This window comes from Acipenser ruthenus, chromosome 3, assembly GCF_902713425.1.
Source record: "Acipenser ruthenus chromosome 3, fAciRut3.2 maternal haplotype, whole genome shotgun sequence".
NCBI lineage: Eukaryota > Metazoa > Chordata > Actinopteri > Acipenseriformes > Acipenseridae > Acipenser > Acipenser ruthenus.
In genome coordinates, this window is record NC_081191.1 from 13,757,153 (window position 1) to 13,772,533 (window position 15,381).

General features: G+C 39.2%; 1 protein-coding gene across 2 annotated transcripts in view; it reads left to right on the plus strand.

The window, feature by feature from the left end:
- Positions 1-11,395, plus strand: part of LOC117435346 (protein FAM171A1-like) — a 79,427-nt gene extending 68,032 nt beyond the window's left edge. For both annotated transcript variants that reach the window (XM_034058427.3, XM_034058429.3), the window contains 3 exons: positions 6,399-6,515; positions 7,790-7,904; positions 8,717-11,395. In XM_034058427.3, the coding sequence (XP_033914318.3) occupies positions 6,399-6,515; positions 7,790-7,904; positions 8,717-10,277 (1,793 nt within the window). In that variant the 3' untranslated portion in view covers positions 10,278-11,395. The remainder of the gene's footprint in view (positions 1-6,398; positions 6,516-7,789; positions 7,905-8,716) is intronic.
- Positions 11,396-15,381: the final 3,986 nt, after the last annotated feature.

The following is a 15,381-nucleotide window of genomic DNA, read 5'->3' on the forward strand; positions in this document are numbered from 1 at the left end:
TACAATAACTTTTGTTCAAGTAAAGTACAAGTTTGACAAACCACAATTCAATAATACAGCAGGTAATAGTGATAGTTACATCAGGATATGATTAAATAGTGATAGTTACATCAGGATGTGATTAAATACAAAGTACTGCAGGTTAAAAACTTGGCAGATTACAGTATTCTGAAGTACAGGATTAAATGCAGTAAAATAGGGGCTGATAAGAGCAAAATAAAGCACATTTACATGAAGGGTGATAGTGTCCCAGGATACAAACAGAGGAGTTCTACATAATGCAAAACCCTTGAGGACGGTTTACAGTTTTGAATATGAAACCCGATTTGCAGCTCTTGCAGTAGTTTCCATGAGTTGCTAAACACTGTGAACAGTGTAGCTGCAGAATGATCTTTTGAATCTTTCAACAAGGTGCCCTGGGATGAAAGTATAAGCTTTTGATGTACATATTGTAATAGTAAAACCACATTTGTGTTTATAGAACATTAATGAAAAGGATATTGTTGTATAATTTTCATATACAACTAATATTTATTTAAAATATTATTTGTGTTCATATTATAATTTGTATATATCTGGAAAATGAATGCATGTTAAATTTAAAAGGTAAGTATATTTCTGTTATGGTTGCTTGAAAAGGTATTGTTAAAAAAAAAAAAAAAGAATTGTTTACTTTTGACTTGGAGCGTGTATTAAAAGAACGAACATGAAATATGTTAAATACATTAAATAGATGTTTATGTAGCACAGATATTAAAATATTACAAGTACTACATTAAGAAAAGTTAAAATCTTTGTAGCTGTGATCATTCCATGAAATTGTCTTTTTTGTCGTGATGCTCTGATTTCACCGTGTAACAAATTTCTTTTTTTTTTTTTTTGGTTCCTGGGTAGTAAGTGTTATTTCCTAATTGCTTATGCCTCAAAAGTATAGAAAATGGCTATTATTCCCCACAGACTTTGCTTTTGTGACCAGGACAGTGATATTTTGAAATCTACCTATTTCCAATGAGAAAATGGGCGAATTTGAGTCTTTTCGTTCACATAAAGTCAGAAAAAAACAACATATGAATCCAAATTAACATGTATTTATACTAAAGTAATACAAAAATGACTACAAAAGATTTAGAAGTGAGTAGTTTTTCGAGATTTACGATTATACTGTATATCACTTTCACGAATCAGCCCCCAAATGTAGTCTCCCATGCTTGCAGCCTCTTGATGCCATCTCAGAAAAATGCAGATATGTATCCACTTAGGCAGCTGGAACTAAACTGAACTGGTGGGCTTAAGGCCCCTGTATTTATACTACTATTTATATTACTGGAAAGTTCTAGAAGTTACTCCAAGTTTACTCAGCACTGGATCTATCTGGAATGTTCTGGAAAATAGGTAAATTTCAAAATATCACTGTCCTGGTCACAAAAGCAAAGTTTGTGGGGATAGCCAATTTCAAATAGCCATTTTCTATACTTTTGAGGCATAAGCAATTAGGAAATAACACTTACTACCCAGGAACAAAAATTGTGTTACATAGTGTTTATTTTTCTTACATATTTTTCCTGTGACAAAACAAATGATATTTTAAGAAAGAAGATTACTTAAACATATTTCATACATTTACAGTACAAGGGTCATATTTAAAAGCAGATGGCTGAAAAAAAAAACAAAAAAAAACAGAACAAGACAAATGTAGCTTTGCCATTCCCCTCTGAATCTGTATTTTTAAATCCACCTCCAAATTTGGTTTGCTGGGACATCTCACAAGATAACAAGACCCAGCATGGGGGGGGGGGGGGACGGACGGACGGACCACACTTTTATTTTTAGGATGAATCCGTCTGCATGGGCACTGAAAAGGTTAAATACCTTTTTAAAACATTGTTCCTTTTCAACAAAGAATGCATGTCAACTACACAAACAAGATTACTACCTAGTACAGTTTAATAAAAAGTATCATTTTCTCTTTTGCTTTGATGGACTCTACAATACATACAAGATATATAAATGTGATGGCATACAGTTTGGATATAAACACACATACATTTGGGGGAAACCAAAAAAACTAACAATGGACACAGACCCCCAGTATAGTAGACTTTCCTCTCAAATAATTAACCTTCTCATATTAAGATAATTTGGAGAACCCGTTGGAATAACGTCTGTGGTTTTTATTATTTTTTTGTTGTTTGCCTGAATTTGTTGAGGGGATTGTTTCTGTAGTTACTGTACAGGCAGTAAGTAAATGATGTGCGAGTTCAATGAGATGTGGTATTCTTGTATGCTAACGCTTGGTTCTCTTGTATTTGTCAAGGACTTTTCATGCTGTAAGTTTTCTGTTCCAAATGGTAGGATATGGATCCTGTTTCACGACTGTAGAAGCGTATGCTTGTTTGTTTTTGCAGTCCTACTTTGTGTGCTCCAATGCCTGGTACGTTATGATGTTGGTTGTGCTATATTATGTTAAGCTTTATTACAGTGTCTTCAACGATAATCTTGGAGGGCTTTACTAAACGAGAAGAATTCTTCATGTGTCAACTATTCCCCTCTGAAAAATCTTTCCCATTTGATTCAATCAAGGTTTGAAGGAGGAGGTTGAGTCTAAATTCATTAGTAAAGCTGCTGATTTAATTAGTGTTTATTATAATGCAGTATTTTGAGCCAGCTTGTTCTGCTACTGTAGTAAGCTACGGAATAACAATGCTGAGTCAGTAAAGATTTTGGATGCCAGTGATGAAGGCTGCTTTTTGTGTACATTTAGCAAGAGTACAGTAAAAGGGCATTGCCCTGTGTTTCGGAAGCAGATGCCACCACCTGGAATTTACTAGGAGTGGCGTGATTTTGACCCAGTTTGAGTCTTGAAAATGAAGAGTAGAGAGACGTACAGGATTTTCTGGAGGATTAAGTGATGACCTGCTGGTAGATGGCTGGCACATCCTCTCTGTGGCAGCTGCCACATGTGCCTGAATCAGCACAGCATTTATAGCCTCATGTCAGACTGACAAATGAGCATCGCCCTGGATGATGCCCCATACTTTGCTAAATTCTATTGCTTGCTTATGCTGAGGGGCCTGCTAGCTGTTCACTGGAGGGGTCTTTGTTTCTTTCCCTCTGTTAGCTGCTTGTTTGTTAGAAAATACCCACAAGGCTGATCTTTTTTTGGCAAAGATAACATGAGGAAGCTTTTTTGTGTTCTGTACTAGCTTCTATTATGCAGATATCAAGTAACAAAGGAGAGAAGCATGGGCTCTGGCATACAATTCCTGCATATATGCTTCCTCCTAGTGGTGGAATAGAGTATCACACATACATTTCTTTTTTACATATGTAACACAATTTTTGTTCCTGGGTAGTAAGTGTTATTTCCTAATTGCTTATGCCTCAAAAGTATAGAAAATGGCTATTATTCCCCACAAACTTTGCTTTTGTGACCAGGACAGTGATATTTTGAAATTTACCTATTTCCAATGAGAAAATGGGCGAATTTGTGTCTTTTCGTTCACATAAAGTCAGAAAAAAACAACATATGAATCCAAATTAACATGTATTTATACTAACGTAATACAAAAATGACTACAAAAGATTTAGAAGTGAGTAGTTTTTCGAGATTTATGATTATACTGTAAATCACTTTCACGAATCAGCCCCCAAATGTAGTCTCCCATCATGTTCTCGTTATACTGTCCTTGGTAGCGGCGTTCAAAGTCCAGTATATCCTGGTGGAAGCGCTCGAACTTGCTCCTCCGAGTACGCTCCCATGTTCTCCTTGAATTTATCAAGATGAGCATCAAGGATATGGACTTTGAGGGACATCCTACAGCCCATTGTGCCGTAGTTCTTCACCAGAGTCTCGACCAGCTCCACATGGTTTTTTGGCCTTGTGATTGCCCAGGAAGCCCCGAACCACTGCGACAAAGGTGTTCCAAGCCGCTTTCTCCTGACTAGTGAGCTGCTTGGGGAATTCATTGCACTCCAGGATCTTCTTTATCTGTGGTCCGACGAAGACACCGGCTTTGACCTTTGCCTCAGACAGCTTAGGGAAGAAGTCTTGAAGGTACTTGAAGGCTGCCAACTCCTTATCTAGAGCTCTGACAAATTGTTTCATGAGGCCCAATTTGATGTGCAGTGGTGGCATCAGCACCTTCCGGGGGTCCACCAGTGGTTCCCACTTGACGTTGTTCCTCCCCACAGAGAACTCGGTCCGCTTGGAAGGGCCCACCATGCAGAAGTAGCAGTTGCTTGAGTGGTCAGTGGGTTCCCGCCAAATTCTTGGGATAGCGAACTTCATGGCTCTCTTTTCCCCTCTGTACCATCCTAGAAAAATACATTTATTTCACCCATGATTAATGTGTAAGAGATTCTCGCAACATTTTTCATATATGATATATTTTTGGAAAATTGTAAAACATTTTAAAATTAAAAACTTTTACAATTTTAAAAATTAACAAATTTTATAACATAAAATTCCGAGCAACAATTGTCCATCTTACCTTCCAGAGTTTTTTTGCAGTGCTCGCAGGTGAAATGAGGTGCCCAGGGTTTGTCTTGATCCCCGACAGGCATGCCGAAATATGCCTTGTAGGCCTCACACATCTTAGCAGATGCTTCCACAGAGTACTTTTTCGCTCTTGTCTTGATAAATTGGCCGCAGACATAGCAAAATGCGTCTGCCGGATGCTTGCAGCCTCTTGATGCCATCTCAGAAAAATGCAGATATGTATCCACTTAGGCAGCTGGAACTAAACTGAACTGGTGGGCTTAAGGCCCCTGTATTTATACTACTATTTATATTACTGGAAAGTTCTAGAAAGTTCTAGAAGTTACTCCAAGTTTACTCAGCACTGAATCTATCTGGAATGTTCTGGAAAATAGGTAAATTTCAAAATGTCACTGTCCTGGTCACAAAAGCAAAGTTTGTGGGGGATAATAGCCATTTTCTATACGTTTGAGGCATAAGCAATTAGGAAATGACACTTACTACCCAGGAACCAAAAAAAAAAAATTGTTACACAGTGCTTTGCCGTAGTAAACCCTCTTAGATTTCAATAATTGTACTGCTACAAAGAGCAGAAAGTGGATCTTCATTTTAGGACACAAGTGTTGTTTGCTTGTGGCGGTCAACAGAGCATACTCCTAATTTGAATCTAAAAGTATACAGCTATGGCAAAGTTATACATCGCCTAGAATTTTAGGATTTTGACAATAGACAAAGAGAGAAGGATCCCATAATTAACACAAAAAATTTATGAAGCTCATTTTAGATATTTTATTTAACATCATGTAATCAAATAAACTACAAAATGATACCGGAAGCCATAACAGTAGTACAGCATTTACTGTTAGATTTCAAAATATCAAATTTTTTTGTGTATGGAACACTACAAAACGGTATGCAATTCAATATGTTCATGTAACATTATTCAGCAGGTTTCAGCAGACTTTATAAATTAGTTCATTCTATATGGTTATGTAAAACTTTTGGCCAGAGCTGTACACTGTCTGTATTTTATTAAAGTGTATTTATCATGGTCAGTATTTTGAATTGTGTAGGTAATGATGAAACGGTTAACATGTACACCTCACCCTCTTGAGACCATGTTTGAGCTAGACTGCTGTTTTCTGAGGCTCTTGTCTTGGCTGTCAGTGATATTTGCAGCCCGCCAAGCTGCTTCATGGGGAGCGCTGGCCAGTTCAGTAGATCAACAGTATGAATATAGCTAGAAAAAAAGTTCATTATGTACTACACATCATAGGGCGGCCGTGTGGAGTAGTGGTTAGGGATCCGGACTCTTAACCGGAGGGTCGTGGGTTCAATCCCAGGTGGGGGACGCTGCTGCTGTACCCTTGAGCAAGACTGTCAGTTTGTTCTGCCTGCTACAGAATTTGTACTAGTAAAAACTGTACTATTCATGTTTTGTGTGTTACATTTATACAAAGTACCCAAAAAGTCAATGCCATTCAAACATTTGACGATTACAAGGTTCAAGTCCTGTGCACTTCAGTTGTTTTAGATTTTTTGGTTTTGTTTCAAGAGAGCGTTGCATAAAAATAATTATAAACCAATAACCCCTTGAGCAAGGTACTTTACCTAGATTGCTCCAGTAAAAACCCAACTGTATAAATGGGTAATTGTATGTAATAATAATGTGATATTTTGTAACAATTGTAAGTCGCCCTGGATAAGGGCATCTGCTAATAAATAAATAATAATAATAATAATTTTGAAATACAAATAAGTATAGTATAGTGAAACATGGTTAATGAGATTTACATGTTTGTGTGTGTGTGTGTGTGTCATAGTGCGTTTGCTCCACCTGCCAGTGCATAGACCCAGGTACTGTTTGATGTAAAACCTTCCTAAGTGTGAAGGTCATTTAAAACTTGATTTATTTTCATAGGGGCCTGGTTGAAAAGCAGCTTGGGCTTTGTACAAAAGGAGGGTAATCAGCTCACGTTGACATACATTGCTCCACATTTGGGGTACTGGGTGGCAGCCATGTCTCCTCTAAATACAGGTAAGCATGTCTTTCTTTATTTTAATACAAAAATAATACAATTGAGAGAATAGTGGGAAGATGCTTTGTGACAAATCAAAAAAAGTATTTTACAGTAATTTGTCATCTTGGTGACCTGTTCTTTATAAAACCACAATTGCTATGCTTTGTATACCTACTGTGATTTTTACACTTAAACTTCTACCCTATTCCGTCAAATTTAAGACGCACTTTTTAAACCAATTTTTTCTTCTCAAAAATGCCCTGCGTCATACATTCAAGTATAGTGATACGTGTATCAAAATCAGCAACAGGGGCTCCCGAGTGGCACATCCATTAAAAGCACTCACTAGAGTGCAGGATGCGCTCTATAGCCTGGATGTCGCGAGTTCGAATCCAGGCTATTCCGTGGACGGGAGCTCCCAGGGGGCGGCGCTCAATTGGCCGAGCGTCGCCCGGGGGAGGGAGGGTTAGGTTGGCCAGGGTGTCCTCGGCTCATCGCGCACCAGCGACCCCTGTAGTCTGGCCAGGCGCCTGCGGACTTAGTAAGTCGGTAAGCTGCGGTAAGCTGCCCAGAGCTGCGTTGTCCTCTGATGCTGTAGCTCTAAGGCGGCTGCACAGTGAGTCTGCAGAGTGTAAAAGAAGCGGGCGGCTGACAGCACACGCTTCGGAGGACAGCGTGTGTTCATCTTCGCCCCTCCCGAGTCATCGCAGGGGTGGTAGCGGTGAGCTAAGCCTTAAAATAATTGGGCATTTCAAAGTGGGGAGAAAATAATAAAAAATAATTGGCAACGACTAAATTAAGAAAAAAAATAAATAAATCAGCAACAAAAGATGTGACTGCCCGAGTACACAAACAGGAACGTGACTGACTGTCCGAGAAAAGATGAACAGAACTTTACTACCCGATCTAGAATCATCCATGACATACAGGCAGCCATTTTCTAAGAAGCATGAGTCATTGTCTAGGAGATGTCAAGTAATAAAGATGACTCCTCCAACTCCGAGGATGGTGACTAGGATAGATTCGTTGTTGTTAAAGGCATGTTAATTTACCAATATGCTTAACCCAATTTGCCAAGTATTCCTTCGTATAAATGGGTATTGTATACGTAATGGAGGTTGAATCTTTGTAAAGGCATCTTTTATTTTGTTTAATTTTTTCCTCAAAGTGACGGTGGGAAATTTTGGGCTGTGTCTTAAATTCGAAGGTGTCTTAAAATCGAAGAAATACAGTATGTGAGGTAGGAAGAGCTTTGTTTCAAGCACTGACCATTCCATTGTTCATGTTCTAGGTCCTGTGGTGGCTAAAGACATCAGCACCTACCACACAGTCTTTCTGTTGGCTATTCTAGGTGGGATGGCTGTCATTCTACTGGTCTTACTCTGCTTGCTGCTTTATTACTGCAGGTGGGTTAAGTTCCTACTTCTTAGTAAAACGGAAGGGAGTGAATTCTCCTGAACAGGTGTTGTTGCCAAGCAAAGTTGAGATCCAGGATAGGCATTCATGCTTTCAAACTGTGAGTTAGCTTATATTCTGGCTCAGTTTGTGACCCTTGGAAAATCACATTATCTCCTTTATTAAACCCTGCTGTGAAATTAGGTGCATCACTGGAACAGCTTATGTGGTTTCTCATTTGGGCTTTCACAGGTTAAAAAATAAATAAATTAAAAAAAATAAATAAATAAATCTCTAACAAACGTGCCAAGTTCATTTTATTTTTTTGATTTTTTTTCATGCTGTGGTTTTATCTCTTTCATACACGCGCACACACACACACACAGAAGCAGCACAGAAGGTTTGGAGGCAGGATATACAGCTGTAGATAGCTTATTACAAGGCCACTTCTAGCGAGAGTTTGAATTTCTTGTGCCTAGTATGACTTGCTTTTAAAGGGAATTCAGTTCTGTCTGACAAGAATGAAAGATAAATGCAGTTTTCTGGGAATTTCTGGGCGTAACAAGACTGGCAGAAACTGGGGGCCCTTCACATCAAGAAGGTGGTTTGAGTCATTTCAGGCTTTACTATGTTAGAGAAACTTAAATACAACATGGCTAGTGAGCATACTCTCATGGCTTTTTTTGATCATCTGTGAAACTCAATAACCTGAAATGCATGAAAATTCAACTGGATAAAAGAATGTTGGATTGAGATGGCCAAGCTGCTGATTCTTATGCAATCTTTATGAAATCCATTAACATTTTTTTTTTAATTATTTTAGGAGAAAATGTTTAAAACCACGACAACACCACAGAAAACTACCGATGTCTGCTCTGGAAGGTTCGAAGAAGGACCAGGCCACCTCTATGTCTCAACTGCATTTGATCAGTGAGGTGCACATGGAAATGGTCTCATCAAGCGGGGAAGCTGACATGCGCACGCCCATGCTTAAGCCTTCATACAACACATCACAGGACTTCAGTTCCAGAGAAGAATTAATGTCACAACATGAAGATCGAGATAAAACCAGAAGCCCCTTGAACAACCTCACACATCGAGTGACTTCATTGAAGGAGTATCACAAATCAATGGAGACGTTTCATTTAAAGTCAATCGGATCTAATGAACCCTCAGAAGGCTATGAATCACCTGCACGGGATGAGTGTCGAAGAAGCTATAACTCTGTTTCTTCTCAGCCCCTATTAGAAAAAGGGAACAAACAAGTGCAGGCTTCTGTAAACCATTTGTCTGCAGAAAGCAAAAGCAGCACACATGAAGCAACCTACCAGCCGCCCTGCACACCCGACCAAGAGCAAGTAATGAACCGGAGACCACCCGACTACTTGATGTCAAGATCTGTTGACCACCTGGAAAGACCAACCTGTTTCCCCCATACCAGCCAGCTGATCTGCTGTAGCTCTGTGGACCAGGTGAATGAAAGCGTGTACAGGAAAGGGCTACCCACGCTGGTCATTCCTGCCCACTACATGAAGCTGCCAGGAGAGCATCCTTTTGCTGGTCAGCCTCTGCTCCTCCAGACTGAGCACCAGAGCGATCTTGAAAGACTTCAAGCAGAACTTTCTGCTTCTCATCAGCCTTTACTCCAGCAACTGCCAGAGCCCATGCAGCTGTCAGCTCAGGATACATCTCAGCAGAATCTCCTGGACCCACAAGGCACAGAGTGGAACCTACAGTCCACTTCCATGTCAGAGTCAATGTCAATTCCAGCATCCCTCAGTGAGGCTGGTCTTGTCCAGATGAACGGGGAGGTGCAGCTGTTGGCAGAAAAGACGCTCATGGAGCTGCGAGGGGGAAAGCCCCTGCCTCACCCGAGAGCCTGGTTCGTCTCCCTGGACGGCCGATCCAACGCTCACATCCGGCACTCTTACATCGACCTCCAACGAGCCGGAAAGAACGGAAGCAACGATGCCAGTTTGGACTCCGGAGTTGATATGAATGAACCAAAATCTGCCAGGAAAAATAGAATTGGGGCCAGAGAAAGGAAAATTCAGAAAGTCATGGCTTACACACAGCTGGTATATGTTGATGACGTTGAGCAAAACGGCAGCGAACATGAAAGTGCCATCTACAACCCTGAGGACAACGCATTAGGGCCTGTTCTGGATGGGACCCCCAGGCCTAAAGATAACATGGTTTCTCCCGAGCAACAGCAGGACATTGTAACCAGAACTGTAGAAGCTGAGCCACAACCGGAGTCGGAACTTCCCACCAGCCCTGAGCATGATACTCCCTGCAACGACGACGGCGGGGAAGACGAGAACAAAAAGAGCCCTTGGCAAAAGCGGGAGGAAAGGCCACTGATGTCTTTTAATCTAAAATGAGGATTTACAACTCCTTCCTGCTGGAGATACAAAATTACAAATTCAAATAAGTTGCCAAATATCGTTTTCAGAAAGTGCTATTCTAGGAAACAAACTGCTGTCTCGAAATGAACCAAACATGGACGAGGTTAGAGGTTATATGCACAACTGCTATGCCTTTTAAAATTACAAAAGGGAAACAACCATGCAAAGGACAATTAGCTTTACATATATATTTTGCGATTTGATCAACAGCTGGGTTGAACAATACATGACCCTTGTTTTTGACCCCCATCTACCCTATAGCAGCAGCAGAACACTGCATTGCCATTTTAGAAAGTTCATGTAAGGTTTGAATTGACAGAATTAATACTGTATCTGAACACAAGTATACATTATGTTAATGAGTGGCTATGCATTGCTTTTTTAGTAACGTGTTGTTTATGATGCCTTTTGGTAATTTTGACAATTCTTTATTTTAGTTGTAAACATTTTGCAGGTTATTTTATTTGAATAGTTTGATGTTTTTTATTTAATTTTTTTTCTGGCTAAAAGCCATGTTGAAACTTAAATCAACAAAAGCCTTTATCTGAAACCAAACTGAATACTGTGTCTGTCTCGTCCTCCAGAATCTACATCCATATCTTCCAAGTGCCTTTTCAACAGTTTTCTCTATACAGACCCTACTTCAAGGGACCCACCCAAAGCGGTTCCCTTTTTTTTTTTTTTTTTTTTTTTTTTTTTTTGGTTGCATGCGGTAAATTGTCGACCTGAGCTTTTAATTTTCAATTTCAATACCAGTGTATGCTGTAGTTAGCCATGTGCTCAGTAGTAATGTGGATTCTGTTCGGCTACAGGTAAACTATAGGACATTTGAGGATCTTAAAGTAGCCAAGAATGAAGGTAAGGTGTGTGTGTGTGTGGTTTTTACTGTCTGAAGTTTAAGGCACACTCAGTCCCTTTGCTGTTCTGTCTGGGAGCTGTGAAATAGTTTTGAAGCGTGAATGTTCTGACAGTGATTGGGAACATGTGATCGTTTTGTACCATCTTAACAGTGCCAGAATGACGGACAGTCTGTCTGGTTGCTTGTGTATCTGAGGCTTATTATGCAGAATAAAAAAAACAAACTACACGAGTTACACCCAGCTCTGTGCCTTTAAAAAAAAAAAAGAAAAAAAAAAGAAAAAAACCCTTGTTGAAGCAATTCTCAATTATTTGTTATACATGCATGCATGCATACATACATACATACATACATACATACATACATACATACATACATACATACATGGTTTACCTGATCTGTCAGGCTTTCTTTGTCAGTTTCGTCTGAGAAATTATAAATCACATATCTGAACCAATCACAGTTACTGGTAAGTATTTGCCAGAATTCCAGTACATCTTATCCTGTGTGCAGATGTCATCCCATGCGTAGAAGATCTCACCTAATTTCAATGTTAAAAAATGAAAAACAAAACAGGAAAAACACACATACTTGGCATATTTTGTAAAATGCATCATCCTATTAACTTAACTCTTTTAAATTTTGATGAATATTAGTTTCTCCAAAAAAAATACTACCAAAATTGCTACAAACATTTAAAAACATGTTTCTCTGACCTGCATGTTTGTTTTTAATATAGTCTCACCATGGCACCTGTAGGCCTGTCTTTCATTTTCAAGCTATTTAAACAAACTTCGTTTGTGAGATTTACACGAGATGATGTCTCTTATACAATAAGACGACATATTCACTTTTATAATGGTGTGAAATATCTTTGTTTTTGGCAGTGAATTGTTGCTGCAAGGTCTCCTTATTCTGTGCATTTTCTGAGATCCACTGTTTTGATTGTAATTTGTTGCCTCGATATAACATGCATCTCACAATCACACACAAAATGGTTGGTTTAAGGAGTATCTGAAGATATTAAGCCACGAAGCCATTGAGTTGTAATTGAGGAATGTTGGGTAATTTCAAAGTCTGAATTTAATTTAATTTGCCAGGAATATAAGAAAGTTTACAAACGAGAGGAGGCCATTCAGCCCATCTTGCTCGTTTGGTTGTTAGTAGCTTATTGATTCCAGAATCTCATCAAGCAGCTTACAGTTAATATTACAGAAATAGTACCAACAATTAAGGCACACTTTCAGTCACTGTACTTAATATGTAGAGTGTATACAGTAAAAAGAGAAACCACAGTGTTTTCTATCATTTCTAATTGTTTTATTGAATGATATAAATGAAAGTAGAGATTCAGCTTTGTAATAAAATACATTATTACATAACATGCATAAAATTAAAAATAATATGCAAAAACTAATTTCATACTTTTGAGAAGTGTTTGGGCCCCCTTGCAGTAGTATTTTGTGTGCCCTTCCTTTACAGCTTGCAGTCTTTTTTTGTGTGTGTTTTGAAGCCAGTTCCTGGCATCTTTCCAGAGATTTTTTTTTTATATATTGTGATAGTCTGGCTTGCAGTGGTGAGGTGTGGTGACATCACGGACCAGGAAGTACAGAAACCAAAACAATGTATGGGCGGGTGAAGCTGAATGCTACTGCATTCAGCGTATGTAATTAATCAAATAAACAAAAACAAAAGATTTAAACAATGAACAAAACAAAAAGGCACAAGGGCCAAACGAATAAACAAAGACTGTTTAGCAGTCGTTTTTAAATGTCGCTATGTTTCCTCGCTCTCGCTCTCTCCCCGTACTCTCCTCTGTACACTCCACCCCGCAGCACGGGCAGCTGCAGGTTCTTATACTCTGGCCGAGGGGTTAACTAGTTAATTATCTTATTACCCCTCGGCCAGAGTCTGCACGCATTTGGTAAGGATGCATGACTGTCAGCTAGTTAAATAATCAGTAGCTGATCAGTCATGCATCCTCACAGGGTTTTAAATTATAAGTAATAAAAGACGCCGCGCTTTTACCCGCGCCGCAAACAAAAATACAAATAATAATACAAAATAATAATTATTTTTATTATTTTCTCCCAATTTAATATGTCCAATTATTTTTAGGCTCAGCTCACCACTACCACCCCTGCGCTCACTCAGAAGCGACGAAGACGAACACACGCTGTCCTCCAAAGCTTGTGCCGTTTATAACACAATGGCCAAATACTTTGGCCCTTGACTATATTGTACAAGCACACACACACACACACACACACACACAACAGCAGGCATTGTGTTAACTTAGGAATCGGTGAAAGTCACAAAGCTACTAAAAGTAAGTATTTCCATTTTTTGGTAAAGCTGAAAATTAACCAAACTAACATCTCTATGTTTTTTCCAGTTAATAAATGACAAACTGACTTACATACGCAAATTGGCAATACCCCTATCCAAACCATTATCACATTTGTGCAAAAAAAATAAATAAAAAGAAGTAAAATGAAAAACATGTACTTCTTGTGATGATTGTGTCTGCATTCCTTTCATCATCTTCTTTACGTGGGGTTGATACCTTTAAAAGTCTATCACTGAGAGATGTGCGACGTTTTGTTTTGATCGTGCCCATTGATGAAAATGCACTCTCGCATGCATAGGTTGATCCAAAGCAGGTTAAGGCCGTCTTGGCACATGTAACAATTACAGGGTATGTCTCATTCAGTACGTAGCACATCCAGAATGTTTCAGAGTTTACTTCCTGATGCTTAGCTTTTAGAACGTTATTGTGCTGCAATTCTATCATTTCTTCCTGAAAAGTAGCCCTTTTTTTACACCAAACGTTTCTGCTGTAACTGAAGCAGTTTTTACGTCAACAAAATGGGTTTTTAACTAATGAAAGTATCAATGTCAGGGGTTTCATGTCAGAAAACCGAGAAGAGAATTCTCTGGACAGCTCAGAAAGGTATTCTGTGTAGGGTTCTGGCAAAAAGGTAGCTGGGTCGTGTAATTGTTTTACCTGTGAATTCAGGACTGGGAAGCGTGTTCAGTCTTTTTCAAGATGATGATCTGAAAAAAGAGCCAATTTAGCTTCAAATGCTGACAATGATTTAACAGTGTAGGTAGGATTTTATCCTTCCCTTGAAGCCTGAGGTTAAGCATGTTCAAATGTTGCGTTATATCAGTCAGAAAAGCCACTTGCATCAGGAATGTTTCGTCATTAATGAACAACAGCAAATCAAAGCGGCTCTTCCAAGAAATCTCCCACAGCAGGAAGCAAATCCATGAAACACGCCAAAACCTGACCACGGCTCAGCCACCTAACTTCTGCGTGCATTGACAAATCCCTGTATTGTGTTTCGTACTCCTCCCCTAAAGAGAGGAATTGCCTGTGCTTGAGTGCATGTCCAATGATAAAGTTCACAATCTTCACAACACTTTCCATTGTTGTTTTGAGATATCCTTTCTTTAGTTTGCAGCAAAGTTGTTCCTGGTGCAGTATGCAGTGATATGCAAAGAAATCCGGTATGCCCCTTTGCCGACCATGGAGGGTATGCCATCTGTACTTACTGAAATGAGTTTATTTAAGTCAATATTTTTATCAGCCCTTCAAAAAATCACATCAGCTGTTGATAGATATCTTCTCCCCACCTTTGCCTTATAAGAGCAAGTAATGTGAGCATTTCCTCCACAAATTGTTCTCCGTTGTGAAAACGCACCCAAACTACGAGCTGGGCTGTGTCAGAGCGATCAATAGACTCGTCTAGTGCCAGACTGAAATATTCTGCATTTTCCAGGTCATTGCAGAGTTGAGAAAACAAATCATCAGAAATATTTTCCACGCGCCTTGCTATTGTGGAATCTGACACTTGTAATTTTGAGATCTGTTTTATTATGTCATCCTTGTTTTTGAATTCTGCAAAGAGTGAATCGCTACAATCCAATTGAGATGATTTATTTTTGTTTAAACCTTTTATTTGAAATGTTCTTTTGTCGCTGTGTTTTGTTTGCTTCCGTGTTTTATTTTGTTCATGTTGTGTGTCAATAAATAACTGCAGCTCTCTGTCTCATTCCGGCCACTAACAGCTTGGGCCATGACACTGTTCTGCCACATGTGGTGTTAGACGTGGGATAGCAGTAATAAATAAAAAAATAAATAATGGACTGGCACCAACGAAGGTAAAGGGACTTCGCTTTGCAGGTCCTGTATGGAGTTCGGGCACCATACTGGGA